Source organism: Fusarium odoratissimum (assembly GCF_000260195.1).
Source record: "Fusarium odoratissimum NRRL 54006 unplaced genomic scaffold supercont1.91, whole genome shotgun sequence".
Classification (NCBI taxonomy): domain Eukaryota; kingdom Fungi; phylum Ascomycota; class Sordariomycetes; order Hypocreales; family Nectriaceae; genus Fusarium; species Fusarium odoratissimum.
Genome location: NW_022158755.1, coordinates 4,616 through 19,919, shown reverse-complemented (window position 1 = coordinate 19,919; position 15,304 = coordinate 4,616). Strand labels below are relative to the sequence as shown.

At 47.0% G+C, this 15,304-nt stretch overlaps 8 protein-coding genes across 8 annotated transcripts; 5 read left to right on the top strand and 3 right to left on the bottom strand.

Moving 5' to 3' along the window:
• Nucleotides 1-8: 8 nt before the first annotated feature.
• On the bottom strand, nucleotides 9-836 carry FOIG_16548 (uncharacterized protein; the record flags this gene model as incomplete). The annotated part of the gene is made up of 3 exons (XM_031218009.1): nucleotides 9-212; nucleotides 274-576; nucleotides 627-836. 3 exons carry the CDS (start codon nucleotides 834-836, stop codon nucleotides 9-11), a joined length of 717 nt encoding a protein of 238 aa, XP_031052280.1.
• Nucleotides 837-1,543: 707 nt separating this feature from the next.
• Nucleotides 1,544-2,254, top strand: FOIG_16547 (uncharacterized protein; the record flags this gene model as incomplete). Its single annotated transcript, XM_031218008.1, has 3 exons — nucleotides 1,544-1,832; nucleotides 1,892-1,955; nucleotides 2,005-2,254. The coding sequence occupies 3 exons, from the start codon at nucleotides 1,544-1,546 to the stop codon at nucleotides 2,252-2,254; spliced, it is 603 nt and encodes a 200-aa protein (XP_031052279.1).
• A 488-nt stretch (nucleotides 2,255-2,742) lies between these two features.
• FOIG_16546 (uncharacterized protein) lies at nucleotides 2,743-4,200 on the top strand (the record flags this gene model as incomplete). The annotated part of the gene is made up of 1 exon (XM_031218007.1): nucleotides 2,743-4,200. The coding sequence occupies one exon, from the start codon at nucleotides 2,743-2,745 to the stop codon at nucleotides 4,114-4,116; it is 1,374 nt and encodes a 457-aa protein (XP_031052278.1). The 3' UTR covers nucleotides 4,117-4,200.
• A 691-nt stretch (nucleotides 4,201-4,891) lies between these two features.
• FOIG_16545 (uncharacterized protein) lies at nucleotides 4,892-5,417 on the top strand (the record flags this gene model as incomplete). Its single annotated transcript, XM_031218006.1, has 3 exons — nucleotides 4,892-5,015; nucleotides 5,077-5,202; nucleotides 5,242-5,417. The coding sequence occupies 3 exons, from the start codon at nucleotides 4,892-4,894 to the stop codon at nucleotides 5,415-5,417; spliced, it is 426 nt and encodes a 141-aa protein (XP_031052277.1).
• A 1,702-nt stretch (nucleotides 5,418-7,119) lies between these two features.
• Nucleotides 7,120-8,724, bottom strand: FOIG_16544 (uncharacterized protein; the record flags this gene model as incomplete). The annotated part of the gene is made up of 1 exon (XM_031218005.1): nucleotides 7,120-8,724. The coding sequence occupies one exon, from the start codon at nucleotides 8,722-8,724 to the stop codon at nucleotides 7,120-7,122; it is 1,605 nt and encodes a 534-aa protein (XP_031052276.1).
• Nucleotides 8,725-11,548: 2,824 nt separating this feature from the next.
• Nucleotides 11,549-11,971, top strand: FOIG_16543 (uncharacterized protein; the record flags this gene model as incomplete). The annotated part of the gene is made up of 2 exons (XM_031218004.1): nucleotides 11,549-11,767; nucleotides 11,822-11,971. The coding sequence occupies 2 exons, from the start codon at nucleotides 11,549-11,551 to the stop codon at nucleotides 11,969-11,971; spliced, it is 369 nt and encodes a 122-aa protein (XP_031052275.1).
• A 242-nt stretch (nucleotides 11,972-12,213) lies between these two features.
• Nucleotides 12,214-12,678, top strand: FOIG_16542 (uncharacterized protein; the record flags this gene model as incomplete). Its single annotated transcript, XM_031218003.1, has 1 exon — nucleotides 12,214-12,678. The coding sequence occupies one exon, from the start codon at nucleotides 12,214-12,216 to the stop codon at nucleotides 12,676-12,678; it is 465 nt and encodes a 154-aa protein (XP_031052274.1).
• A 918-nt stretch (nucleotides 12,679-13,596) lies between these two features.
• FOIG_16541 (uncharacterized protein) lies at nucleotides 13,597-14,776 on the bottom strand. Its single transcript, XM_031218002.1, has 3 exons — nucleotides 14,255-14,776; nucleotides 14,118-14,194; nucleotides 13,597-14,053 (listed from the first exon to the last, which is right to left on the bottom strand). The coding sequence occupies exons 1-3, from the start codon at nucleotides 14,578-14,580 to the stop codon at nucleotides 14,034-14,036; spliced, it is 423 nt and encodes a 140-aa protein (XP_031052273.1). The 5' UTR covers nucleotides 14,581-14,776; the 3' UTR covers nucleotides 13,597-14,033.
• Between the last annotated feature and the right edge of the window lie 528 nt (nucleotides 14,777-15,304).

Below are 15,304 nucleotides of genomic sequence, written 5' to 3'. Positions count from 1 at the left end.
GTTGTGTATTAATAAGTGCTATGGCTTGATAAAACCACGAGAAAGCCGTTCCCTGAAGCATTCAGCCAGTCGGCACTAAGTCCCACGGTACCGTTGTCGTTGTCATGGCTCTGCATGTGTCCCATCGACCGCTTCGGGTTACCTTGCTCAAGGTCCACTGCCGAGCCGTTTCCCACAAGATGTCGGTCCCATGACCTGCGCAGAATCTTGTACTATAAGATCGAATCATCAGCCATCTCCCATAACTATATCACACAGTGGTTTAATACTTACCTCATCTTTGAACACGGGCTCATGTCTCACTTCCGCCGTGCCGTTGTTGTAAAACGAATGAAAATTTCGGACGATACTCTCCTCAATATCACGTCCCTCGATTGAACGTTTTTGATATCCGGGAAACCATTCACTAGCGTCGTCATACCACTCGACAGACACAGCGGCAAGCTCTGTGTCCGGCTGAAATTGCGTTCTAAAATGATATCTCCAGATGCCCTTGGTGGTTGCTTTCGTGGCCGGCGGCGCACGCTTGTGTAGTACGGCTTCTCTCAAAGCACACAAAACATTACTCTGGAAGTCCTGCTCAGATGAGATAAAGACCGTGCCAGGAATCATGCCTGTCGACGAACCACATGCTGCATTCTGTGGGGTGCAGTATGTTCTCGCTCCGGCACCTTCTTCAACAGAACTGCAGAGGCGAATTTTTCATTTTCAGACTCATGGTATGGCTTTTGGTAGGGGGTCTCATACGTGGCGAAGGGAAACTCATCGCAAGTCCACATCATACCTGAAAACTGGCCTGCTGCATTGGCGATTCTGTTATAACCTGCGTCGCCCATGACGAGATCATTCGGGTTCCATCTGGCAGCCGGAAAAGAGCTGTCTCCCAACATAGCTCCAGCAGGGACAGTGCTATTGATCATTAATGAGACTTATTCTCACTCGTGGCTTGAAGAAGGACTTACTCTGGCTGGTTAGACTCTGGACAGTTGTGGTGGTTTTTCCAGTTTTTTGCACAAGCCTTGCCTCTTTGCCCACCTATGTTATCGTTCCTATCAAAATGCAACTGCAGATGTGACCTGGCGCCCAGGATAGTATGATGGCCTGTGACAGCTCCGGCAGGTGCTGCATGAACGGTGGTTGCTAGAGGGTATTGTTGGTGAACATTTTCGCATAATGCTGGCACCTTGGCGCAATTGTATGCCAAGGTGAGTATTCCATGTTGATTCTGCGAAACTGTAGTCCCATTATAGACAGAGACACCGTTGACGACGGATACTTGTGCTTGAACCAATGATAGTGAAAGCGACAACAGCAAGCCTGGGCTAGCAAAGAGAAGAAATATTTTGATCTCTATTCCGAGACCATAATCAACAGTGTAAGCTGATCAAAAAGGTCGTGAGATAATATTGCATGGCTTAAGACGGGACATGTCTCTCTTATTTTTCTACTTATCAATCATGCTCCTATCATACGACGGCTAAGGAACGTAGTTTTCAAAAAAAGTGACTTCAGTCTCAAGGTGAGTTCCTGCCTCGATTGTGCCATGGAGCTTGCAACACACCTGGCCGGTTTTCTTCTCGTCGCCCAATACGCAACTTATTTATCTGTCACGGGAAGCCTTGACCTTTCACACTTTTTGCACCGTTCTGTTGACACCCACCTACCGAATGATAAAGCAGTGGATTGTCGCCAGAAGTTCAAGACCGACGTTTGGACGGGATGCGATGATGTCCTTGCCCAATTCCAACTGACGCTGAAAGAATCCATGCTTGCGAACCCCACCATCGGGGATGCATGTGATGGTTTCGTGCCTGGGGAGACCTATTGTGTTGGTTAGTATGGGCCTCCAGAAGTTTCATTTCTAACCATATTAACATGCGTTTACTTCAAGCTTTCAACTTCTCCAAGACGTGCATCAGAAGTGACTTCGGCGACTGCTGTGGCCTCGAGGGAAAGTAAGTTGATGTTCCCCGTTCTTATTTAGGTGCTGATCTAACTTAATAGGTGTGGCTCCGGTAAGGAATTCTATGGTGACAACTGTCAAGACGGCAACTATTCAGGCAGTGCAGTAACAACTTCATCCATAACAGCGAAACCATCAGCAACAAAGCCGCCGCTCTCCATCTCTACAAATAGGGATTACGCCTACAATAGCGGCTTTATATGCAAAGGCTCTAAATTCGGCGACTGCTGCTTAGCTGCCAGCTACTGCAGAGACGATAAGTATTATTGTGGTAAATATCTAGGATGGTAAATTAATAACATTTCCTAATATGATATGTTTCTAGTATGATATTTTCTACAATTAGTCAACCAGAATTCGGAAAGTATACTTAGGAGATAATATTGTCCCCTCTATCCCTGCTGCATCGTTAACGAAGCAAATCTTTATATAGAGATTACATAGAAACTACATATAGAGCCGTGGTGGAAATTTCTCGAGCATAATCTTCATTTATTAAAGTCTATATTCTCAATACATCAGAGTTTTATACTCCTTTTCTTAAACGTTCTTTATATCATAAATAACAAACGGTTATCGACTCTCAAATCGCCGCCGTAATACAAATCGGATACGGTTTAGAAATTCTTTCCCTGTTCCCCACAGTGCCAAGGTGGCGCATGATGTCTATTTAAGATGCTTACTGGTCCCGGCCCGAACGGACTTTGGACTTCCTGCTTATCCTTTTATCCTAACCCTCGCTTCCATCCACATCCGTGCGCATGCTCTTTTCTTTTCCTATGGCTGTCAAAATTAGCGCTCTCCCCACCGAAGTCCTCGACAAGGTGATCAATTATGCTGGTAATGACTCCAGGGATGCTGTTATCTCTTGCTTGTCGGTTAATCAACTGTGGCGAGATACTTCCCTGCCAATACTTTATCGCGACTTGGTATTGTCCTGTGGCCAATCGCTAGATCGCTTCATAGCATGCCACAATCAGCAAGCTCTCACCCCAACACAGTCTTTTACCCTGTACCTCAACCATGACGATCAGTCAGATCGACTGGACAAAGCCAAATGGGACAAAGCGGAACTACTAATCCCGCAATTGGCAAATGTTATCCCGTCTATGGCTAATCTCAAGTCATTCTCCCTTATACGACATCATCGAACTATGAGAAACCCTCTCAAGCCCTGGTCAGAAGCTCAACTCTACAAGACTACGAGATCAACCATTTCATCCTTACTCAAAAGCCTTCCTGAAAGTTGCATTAGTCTGGAACTTGCGGTGGGAGACATAAATGGTAGCAACCCCGACCCAGACCCCACGCATCTGTGCGAGGATCTGCGACGCCTGTTACCGCGTTTGCAGCACGTTCACATCAATTTGGACCCTGTATGCGATGCAATGCTAGGCACGTGGGACAAAGACAAGGTCTTCCATCCCATCAGCCTACCGCACCTACGGAGTCTCCACTTGTTTTGCATTGAAAATAATGAGTGGGCAGATTTGCATCAGCCTCGGCCTTTATCAACCTGGCACTCGTTGATCCATGGGTTACAGCAGGTAGCCACGCTCCCGGAGACATCATCCCCCGCCAGGATTACAGTTTTGGGAGTCTTGCCATCAGGTGGCGAGTCTAACAAGTCTATATATCGGACTTTCCTGCACTGCAACGTAGGAAAACAGGCCCGTGACACCAAAACATGGGCACTCCCAGTGACATGGCTGGCGGGCCTCAATCACACTCCGGCTTACTATATCCGGATAAGAAACGGGGAGGCATTTGTAGTCCTGGATAAAAGAGACTATATCGGTATAGCTGGGGGGCGGCCATGGAGAACGCTAACTACAGGCGCAAGATTACCTACAGCTTGGACTTGCGGCAAAGCATTGATGCCAGACTATGGCATATTCGAATACGCAGAGTGGTCCAAAACGTACCCCAAAAAGCAGCCTATGCTGATACGTAATGAAAAGTTAGCTGGACAGTGTCTTATTAGTGCTGAGGAACGCGAGGGCTATCAGAACACAGCAAGTTTGGTGGAACAAACACCGGAAGGCTTTGTTCGGCACGGCGGACCTGTGTCGCGGAATTGGAAGCTGTACAGAGAAGATGAGGAAGGCCCGGAAGACTGGAACCCTGATGCACCGAACGGACCAGTGGGCTAAGCCGTATCTAGATCTTTAATATTCTTTGTCCAACTTGTTTACACAAAGTGGTACGGAATTCTTCGGTTGGGTCCACACTCCGGATAATTAATTCCTCTAATAAGCGATGTTACCTTTAAACCCTTGCTTGGTCCCTGCAGTTTCCTCTGCAAGCGTGCCGTAGTGTCACATTGAAGGAAGCAGAATGTTTTCAGAACCAACACAGGTTACCATTCGGCTGTAAAGAAATTTTCCATTGCCATGTGCTAAAGACACGGATCTGCGACATACCGTACTGCGGCTAAAAGGCATAGCCAGATGGGAAGCAACACTAAGTTTATCTAGGAAGGACAAACAATGTAGTAGTACTTGGATCAATAGAAAGATATATCAGGTCATAACCTGATGCCGGCACAAGATATACACCAGCGTAACTATAATAGTCATATCTTTTCTACTGCCATAGAAGCATTTAACTATCTATCATTAATCCAGTTCCTTAGTTACTCACTTCATCATGGCCAAGCTGAATTGGGCTCTAGGCCCTTTGGCTGTTATTTCACTTTTCTTTATGGCCCAAGATACTGCAAAAATAATCCCTCGCCAGTTCAAGAATAAAACCGCCCCTAAGGAACAGCCGATCAAGCTGATGGGCCTATCGCCCAAGTATCCAACGCATCAAGATACTTCAACAATAATAGCTTAATCCCTTACCAAGACATACTCGAACCGTACCTGATTACTATGGACGAATTACTTTGTTGAGCATATTAATGCAACTCTTTTCACGGCTACAATGCTGATATCTCAGAACCCTGGGGTTAGCCCTGGGTATAGCAACTTCCTCAGTGGCTGGTCTTACTGTGGCAAGACTATTAACGAGCCAGTCGTCACAATCGGCCCAACTAAGACAACACCTAGTGGAAGCAGTCCTACCAAGGGCATCCATCCAGACACCCCACCCAACGCAACCAGACATAGTAAACAACCGAGATGCGTTTGACTTTATGGAGAAGGGTATGTCGTATTCCAACGTCCTTTCCAAGAACGGCATCACGCTAAAGCAACTCGCGGCTTGGGACCCTTCCGTCAAGGATAACTGCAGCGGTTTGTAGTCCAGTATCTGGGTCTATGTTAGTATCATAGGACATGATAAGGGAGGTACTACTCTGAAGCCAACCACTACAACTACCTCGAAGACAAGTCCTACCAATGGCGTCGAGACACCATCACCAGCACAACCAGATATAGTCAAGGACTACAACAATTTCGATTTCGTTCAAAAGGGACAAAACTGTGACGCTCTCGCCAAAGCCAACTAAATCACTGCTGCATATATCTACAAATAAAACCCATCTGTTAATACAGAATATAAAGGCCTCTGGGCTAATATCTGGATCTGCGTATTAGTTATTAGATATACACCATCACTAACCAAGCCTATGCCTACCCATGGAATCGAGACTCCGTCTCCTATTCAGGGAGGCATAGTTAAAAACTAAATCAAATTTCATCTTATAAAAACAACAACAGCTTGAAACTCGATTAAGAATTATTATAAGTTGCCCCTAGCTAAGTTCCTTGAGTAGAACCCTGATGTTGGCAAAGACTATTTGTCTCTGTTAGCAGAATATTGGGTTTGCGTCACGACAGACGACTACAAGCCTACGAGGTCGCCGACATCATCAAGCAACGGGATTAAGACCCCGTCGCCAATCTAGGATGGTATACACAAGAATTGCAACAAATTTCACCAGGTACAAAAGACAATAACATGTTCCTTAATTAATAACTACTATAACCTGCCTTTAACAGACTTTTACTCTTAGAACCCTAGCATGGGCACCAACTGTTAATCTCTCCTAGCCGATTACTGGGTCTGCGTCTCAATTATTGGCTAGAGCCCTCCGAAGCCATCCCCTACCACTTCTAGTAACAGTATCAAAACACTATCACTAATCCAAGCAGTAATAGTCACAAACTGCAACAAATTCCACGAGGTCAAGAAGACAACTGCATATGTATCTATCCAAGACTACTATAAGATTAACCCGAAAGACCCCAACTACTTCCATTTTATAATATTCCATCGATGATTTCTTACATATTTCAGTATATCCCGTAACTCAGCACTAGGAAATAAACTCTTAGGGTAGTCAGTTGCAACAAGATACTCAAAGGAGGTTAAGTTGGGGCGGCGAGTTCGTATTGCCCTCGGAAACCGCAGGGTGTAGGGTGGAGAGAATTGAGAGCGTCTTCAAGAGATAACTACAGCTTAATCAGTTGGAGAACTAGCAAAGAGCGCTAGGCGAGGCACAATAGTAAAGCATTTGAAGGCCCTTGGAGAAGGACTACTAATGGATAATGGACCCATTTGAATGAAACCCTGTCGTAGAACGTCGGGAGTTGCGAGCGCTGTCTTTGACCGCCACACTATCATATTGCCGCGTATCTAGAATTGGACCAAGATATGATATGTCGCTTATTTAAACTGAAGGAAAATAAAGGACGGTGATGATGTTTTTTCAAATTGAAGCAGGAGCTGCATTACCTCAACCTATCACTGGACAACGACAGGTCTCGCTCTCACCTGCAGTCAGTTGTATAATTACTCTTAACGTCTCAGTTTACCAAACAAGGTGCTTTTACTTTTTCGGGCGTCTTTGTGCAATAGTATGATTGCAAATTCCTTGATAATTCAAGGCCTGACTCGTTTTACAATAGGTAAAGTTCCGGTATCATGGTGAAGCTATGTCTTAACGGTCAAGCAGGTCTCGCTGAGTCAAAATAATCTGGTTTCCAATGCCATACTATCTTTTTCCTATTCTCCTGAGTCCTGCTAAGTCTTAAAGGTGGTAATTGGATGGGAATGTTCGAGCACTTGCCGCAATTTAGTGATATTCCAGGTCGATTCTCAAAGTCAATTTGGTTATAAAGATTAGACCTTGAAATATATACTTATAAGCTATAAGTATTAAGGGAAGTACAGTTACTTAAATAGCTTTCATTGTTATTAAGAACTATTTAAGTTAATGCATTTTTAAAGCTTTTAACAGTTATTTGACCACCCAACTCAGCAGTCGCAAAGTTGAACACTGCGAAACGGAAGCCCGTGAACCACTGCCACTTGTTGTGGAGTACAAATGTGCCGAGCTGCTTCCAGTTCTCTTCGTCAAGGCTATAGTAGAAATGTGCTTCCCTCACAGGAGACAGACCGAAAGCAGGGGTCACATCAGCATCAACACGAAGCCAGATCTCGTGCGCGTCTATGGAGGGTCCTGTTGCTGCGACTGTGCCTCTGCTGACAGTCTGCCACTGCTGGTTCATATTGATCTCGTTCACAAAGACGATCTGGGTGCCATTTGTATCCTTGTGCACGCCTATATATGCGGATTCGTCGCGGAATATGGCTGCACCGGCGCGATCACCTTGGGTGAGACCGGTGATATTGAGGTGCCAGGTCGCTACAGATCGCGGGCCTGTGATGCGATGAGTAAGAGTGTTTCGTGCATTAAAGAGATCCCCAACGACAGAGGCAGTCTTAAGAATCAAGCCGTCTGTTCTGAGTTCGAAGTACTCCGAGTCAGGGCTGTGATTCCACTCCCACTCTGGATGCAAGGTTGGGGCGGAAAAGTCATCAAGACGTTCGACACCGGGAACAGTCTTGTTTGTCTTGACGGGCATTGGATAGGCCACGCCCCAGCCGCCATTGCCATCGAGTACAATTGATGGCCAGTCATCGTCAGACCATGTGATGGGGGCAAGAACAGGAATGCGGCCGGCGGGATAAGCATCCATGAAGGCGAGGTAATGCCAGTCGCCTTCAGGAGTGTCCACCATGCCGCCTTGGTGAGCATAGCCGGCGTTGGAGAGTGGCCCAGAAAGGTTATCCCAGAACTCCCGGACCTCGTATGTGCCGAACGGCTCAGTTGAGCGGAGGATGTATTGGCCGCTGGCAACTTTCGTAGGACATACCCAGTAATAGCCTCGGGTTTTGTAGAAATGGGCGCCTTCGAGATACAAATCATCGCCACTATCATAAATCGTCTCGGTACGCACGACGCTCAAGCCATCGTCGGAAAGTTGAGTAACGCGGAGCTGTCGATTGCCCCATGTTACGTACATGGTATCATCATCATCGAAGAAGATTCCATTATCGTAGAAGCACTGGTCAATGGTACCTTCAAGAGTCCACTCCCAATTGTCATTCTCACCGTCGTTGTCGGCGGCACCATTACCTGGAGCCGTATAGAGGAAGGTCTTGCCAGTGGACTGAATGCAGCCCATCCAGTAGAACTTGTCGTTAGACTCGCGATACCTCATTGAGCTCGCCCAAATACCTTTGACATAGGCGCGGTCATTGTCGTCATTGAGTCTGTATTCTTCTCCAAAATCCGCAACGTCGGGAACGCTGTGCGTTACGGGTGTCCAATTGACCAAGTCGTAAGATTTCAGGACAGGGGCCCCAGGAGAGAAGGCGAAGGTAGATGTCGAGTAGTAGTAGACAGAGCCAACGCGGAAAACGTCTATGTCTGGAAGATCCTGGAATAGGACCGGATTGTTGAATGCTGCCTCCTGTCTTGTGTCAAAGGGCATTCTGGCCGATGTCGCGGCACCGAGACCGGACATTAGACCAGCTACCAGCAATGAAGATACGTACGATCGCATTGGTAGACAGAGATTAGGTTTCAATCGGAGACAAATCCAATAAGAGTGAGCCGGGAGAAACGAGGAACAATGCCCTGTTAGGTACCAATGGTTATATATGTGGGGGATCTCCCACAAGGACGAACATGACTGACTCCGTAATGAGATCTGTTTGTTCTATTTAACCGGTATAATACCCCATACGTTTCTCCTCACGGTTTCTGTGGCCCTTTGACTCTTGGAGGTACCTGTCCCACTTCAGGTTTTCCGCGCCAATCATGATGTGCTCCCTTTCCGGGGCAGGACCAGAACAGGAAACCCACTAATGATGGTGTGTTGCAATTTTTACACCAGTAATGCATTGTGTAAGTATTGTAGACATGACATCGTGTGACGACGTTAAATCCGGTCTAGGTACAGTGTAGAAGGTGCGTCATTTACCGCTCTAGAGGCAACACCTAACGCAGAGATCATACTTGGAGATTATAGTTGATTGAGATGCTGCTGGAAGTCATGACCGTATTTGAAGTCCCTAAAGATAGCTCAGTGCGGTATATTTTTCACTCGACGGTACTGGTTCAGGGGATAGAGGTTTCTTATCGCAGTTAATGACCCTGAACCCTCGGAGCGTGGCACCCAGTGGCTTCTTGGGTGAGCAGTGTGAACCTTGAGATACCTCGCAAGTGTATTGCCAGTAACCGACGATTTCTTCCATGTCCGCCTTTGGACCCAGTCGCTCTGGAAGGATGAGCCGCCGGCCGTCTTCACCATCGACGTCCTGGGTTAGTCGATAGATGGAACCCTTCTTGGGCAGCTCCGTCTCCAACCATCACAGAGGGACTCCAGTTCTGGGTACACCATGCAACTCCGGTACGACTGCCAGAAAGACACTGTATTCCATGTCACCCCACGGTGGTCTGACCCACCGACCCCTCATGTTCTTTCTCAGAGGCTCGAAAAGACTCGTCTCGCTGCTGCAGATTCCGACCAACTTGTAAGCCCCCTCGGCAGTTTCTTGAGCGTGTTGCCTGAAGAAAGAGCATAGCTTGCAGAGGCGTGATCGGAAAGACATCTACCCAAAGATGTGACAAAGTAGAGACCTGGAGGTAGGTTGGTCCGTTTGGCCCACGGTATGTGACGAGGTGTTATGTCCACGACGGGCTTGTTCGTACAGGTTATGCGCTCGATCGAAGGCAGATTTAAGGTCTAGTAATTAACACTCGTATAGTTGTATTACTAGTTATTACAAACTAAGTCATTTAGTTACCTACTTGGTTGTAAATGCCAGCGCTTTGCTTAGTGTCGCAATGTCCACCATCGACCCACTTTCTCGTAAAATTAAATCTGTCTCTTAACTCCTCTGCCGCACTGATATGTATACCGTGTCCATGAGGTTTGTGTCATTTTAATTGCGCTTTGGTTGCTTTCCTGGTGACCGCAAAACAAGGCAATCAAATTGCTCTTGCTGATAAACGTACCAATCTGGGTGGAGCGCCAAGGTCAACTGTGGCAAAATCAAGTCCACAGTATCGATTCAGCCTTTCCATAATATCGTCTTTTAAATTGATTCCTGTGTCGCCGGCATATGGTGACCATTTTACCGCGTTCTAAACTGACATTCATGGCTTGATGGCTGAGATCCTGTTGTATATGAATTGATACCTGTCGAGTCTTCAAGTGTTTCGTTAGTAGATCGTCACTATAGTCAAGCTCTGTAGGTTGAACCAGACAAGACGGCATTATTACACGCCAAACGTGGGTTAATTAAATTGTTTTATACTCTCGTAATTATTGCTGATAGTAAATCACTTATCATGAGTTATATAGCTATCATATTTATAATTACTTATTTTTTTAAGCTAATTTTAACCTTAAAAACTAAAGTTTTAGTTATATCCACTTGGAAGAGACTTAATCGCCTTTAACTCAACTAAATCATAGGATATTGCCTGCCGTAGTCAGATTGGATAACAGATTTACTCACTACAACATCGCCAAGAAATACATCCATGTTGGCGATGCGGCGTAAGCCACTGTAGACGCCGACAATCAGCACAAGTCTCAGGCCAACGTAGCTTGTTCGCATGGTGGCTGTTGCCGCCGCTACGTTGTTTGTACCCATACTGGGGAGGACAGATAAAATAACCTTGTGTTTTCCAATACGCCCGGTGATGTACATATTCGTATCTCCATCTGTTCGGCCGTAAGGATCGTTCGCCTCGTCCCAAAATTGATCGAAGAGCAAGGTGACGGCATCAGCCTCACGGGGCAGAGCACATACTATCGCAACCCGAAAGCTGCTCCGGTCGTTAGGCGGCTGTGTTGCTTACATCTTGCCTGTCGTGGTTTGCATGAAAAATAAAGGTTGAGATGGTGTCACAGGGTAGGCATGATCTTCACGGCCTCATTGCCGAAAGTGTGGGGTAATAGCTTAGGGTAAGGGACTGGTTGAAGATCTTGTTGAGATGATCCCTGATCCAGGGTGAAGCGATTTAGAGTGCTCTGTTTGTGTTTCCATCTAGCCCTAGAGCCTTAAGTTGGGCTGATTCTTCGATAGCCTCTTCTACTTCCCTTGTCGTTATCGTTGGCATGGTGATGGGAACAGGGAAGCTAGTATCCTCTATATCGCTAAGATCTATGTCAGGAGGTGAAGGGAAGAATATCTTTCTGAAGAGTTCTGCCTTTTCGCTTAGACTACTCGCTTATTGCTAGGTAGCTGGATTGACCAGCATAGGTGTTATATTCGGACTTTGGTTATGCTTATTTCGGGCCCATTTCGCTATCCGCCGGAGGGATGCTGGAGAAGATGGACGACTTAACTCCCTTGGATGCTGTGCCACCAGGACCTGAAGCCTTTCACGGACAAGTTGACTCGGGTAACGTTCAAAGCTCAAATCTGACCCTCAGCGCACACGGCAAGTTCTGGTTGCTCCTCAAGACACTCGATTATTGTCCGCGCCAGTGTCGATGGGACAGCAAACATCCCACACCGCTCAGCTGGGGCTTACGTCTCCTTTTTGCCTTTGTAAAGCCTCTCTAAGATATTATTGATCTTTGTCTCTAGACTGACGATTCACAGTCAGGAGCGTTCACCGTTGGAAAGTTATACTACAACCATCCAATCCTTAATATTTTGGCTGAAGACTTCGATATTGGCCTAGAGAAAGCTAGTCAAATCCCTACACTGATGCAGGCTGGCTATGCCACGGCTTGTTACTCTGCCCCGTGAGAGACATCGTACATCTCCGACCCTTCGTATTGTTGCTCGTTTTTGTGACGGTGAACATGGTAAGTGACTAGTTCCCCGCCCGTAAAAGAATCCCTAACATTTCAAAGTGGCTTGGCCTGTATATCACAACATCGTTTAGCACATTCCATGCCTTGTACTTTCTGGTAGCCCTGACTACCGTAACTCCTCAAGTCATACTGCTGCTTCTGGCCCAACTCGCCCCTTTTTTTCGTCGTGCGACCATGATTTCAATTGTTTCCGGCGGCCTCTTCATGAGTATACTCCTCGCACGGATTATCTCTGGGGTTGTCACCCAGTACGAAAGTTGGCGAATCGTGTATTGGATCTCCTTCGGCCTACAGTATCTTATGCTGATCATGCTCTTTTTATTCCTCCCCGATTACCCTCCGGTCCACTCGTCTGGCCACATCACCTATTTCAAGATTATTTATACCATCGTTATGATTCCCTTACGACAACCACTTCTCGTGCAAACGAGCATGATGGCTTTCTTCGTTGGCGCCGCAGTTGTCTCGTACTGGACCGTTCTCACCTTCTTGCTATCATCGTCCATCTTCAATTTATCCACATTGGCAATCGGACTTTTCGCCCTCGTTGGAATGCTGCCGTTTCTCATCATCCTGTCCTCTCAAGCTTCATCACCGACCGCTACCACCCGGCGTACAGTGCAATCATCGCCATTATGATTGGCATAGCCGGCGTTCTGATAGGCAACTTCGTTGGAACCTTCTTCCTTGCAGGTCCTATCATCCAAGGTCTCCTTGTGGATCTCTGCTTGGTCGTGTCCCAGACAGCTAACCGCGCGCAACTCCCCGCCGCCGAGCCTCAGCCAGAAATCGCGTAAACACGGTATACACTGTTGCTACATTCTGCGGTATGCGAATGGGTACTGCCGTCGGGAACCACCTATATGCACAAGAAGGGTGGCGCTATAGCAGCGGAGCGAGCATTGCCTTCTTGGGCGTCGCTTTAGTGCTTGCAGTTGTCCGTGGACCACATGAAACAGGATGGATCGGTTGGAGAGGTGGCTGGAGCTGTAAAATGGAGTGTCCAGCGTTGGTAGAGCAACAGCAAGTGTAACGGCCACTTTAAGTGACAACCAGGCGTTGTGGAATGAGACACGTTGACACGGGATGGCCAGCTAGGGCAGAAAGGGGATTGGAGAGTGGCAGCATTTAGCACGGTGCAGAGCGAGAAATTGATTATAGAGGGGGATATATTCACATTCATAAGTGGCAAAGATGAATTGTATAAATGAATAGAGGATATAGAGGACAAGAATGCATATGAAAACACGCGCTCTAGGAGTTTTCATCAGTTGAAAGAGCGACACTGGCTGATGTAAAGGTCATGCATAGACAACAGATGAAACCTGTCGATACCCTCCGGTTGTCCAATAAGATTGTCCGCCAGGTGGGGCTTCAATTATCTACTTAGAGTACCGTAGCGTATTCTAGGACAGCTGCCCATGTCTTCTTTAAATCCGTTCAGAAAGCTGCGACCAATGGACGAACGATCAGTCGGCACTTTCTACCGCGAGGACCAGAGTATCAAAGACAAATCCAACATTGCCAAACAAAGGCCGCCAACACAGCAATGAGTCTGTGTTACTACGTCAGTATACTTGGCTAACTATAAGAATTCTGGGTATTGTGGATTGATACACTCTCTCAAATTTAATGAAGTGATCCTCTCAGCCAATAGTGCCGCCCTCATTATATCAGCCCTTCAACTCATGGATGCGAAAGATGAGGCTAGGCTCATGGAGAAGCAACTTTTTCGGTTTGATAGTGCGTCAGTAAATCTATCATTGTAGCTGAAGGCCAGTGGTAGTTAGGCTATCCAGGAAAACACAGCATTCTTCATCGCGTGATATCAGCACTTGTATTTCTATTCAAGTAAGTTTGTTGTCTAATGGCTGCCACTGGTGGCCGCTTTCAACGCTAGTCGAAACAAAGATGTTGGCATCGTGGGCCCTCCCTCAGACGAAGTAGCCTGTGATGTGCTTTAACTGCGGCGAATGGTTAAGTGGAGTAACAACCTAACACTTTCCGAGAGCGGCTATCATGGTAGAAGATCAGCGATGAACACACGTTACCAGCAGCGTGTAAGAGAATATACGAACCTTTAGTGCATCGGCCGTCGGTGTAGGCGCCAGACACGTAGCAATACCCTTCAGCATGCGGGAGGCGGTCCCAAGTGCTACAAGACCACGACCATCAGACACGTCATACCGTTGTCGACAGGTTAATAGTAACTCACCAGTTGCCTTCATGACAAGTTCCCTTCTTGTAGCAATCAAACTTGTACTCCTGGCCCTTGTACACCGAGTACTTGATCGGATAGTTGGTGCCAGGTCCACTGCGGCAGAAGGCGCGGTTCGAGACGTTGACGATCTTGCATTTCCTAGTGGAGCGTGCAAAGAGGTCACGACCCACCAAATCAACTTCGCTCTGATCGACGCTCAAGGGCTCAGTTCCTGTGGCATGTTCGTCTCTTCCGATGCCAACAGGGCCAGAGTCTGCGACTGGCGAAGCGAGGACGCCGGAGAGGGGAAGGAGCAACGCAATAACGGCAGAGAACTTCATTGTGAAAAATGTGAAGGAAGCAGAGTGTAGCTTGGGATGGTGCTTAAGCGAGGATGGAGATGGAGATTTTCTGGGGCATTGCTCTCCTTTTTCTACCTGACTTCGCCAGCTTCTACTGTCCTTCCAGGTGAGATTTTTTACAGATACTCCAATGTAAGCTCGGAACCATTATTGCCCCGTGGTTGCAGCAACTGAAATAATACAGCCGCGCAAATAAGGTCACCAACAAACATATGGCTGCCAGGGTTTGCAACTCAAGCCCGTGTTTGGAGCAATGCCATTGATCATCATCCACATTAGCGGCTTGTGTGGGGGAATATAGTTTAACCCCTGAAACCCATATTGTGGAGTCCCACGTTCAGCCGCAGCGCAGGGCAAGATGATGTCTCTCAGACCGCTAGACCAAATGGCCCCCAATAACGAGGGCCCTCGTTGCAGAGATAACGGGACTAGGGCGTATATTGGTCGCAACAGATAGATGATGCCTGGGAATAGCAGATAATATGAGTGTTAGTACGCTATATTAGATAGTTCCGCACCAGTCAAGCTTCACGAACTGCAATGGACTCCTTCTTATCTTGTTTGCTGCAGCCTTACCAAGCTGTCGCGTTTGTAACAACGACAACGGGGAATCGGAGCCTGATAAGCAGAACTTATCGTGGGGTCGTTTTGCGGAGTAATTTCGGGAAATCGTATGTGATTACACAACTACCATCTGATAAGT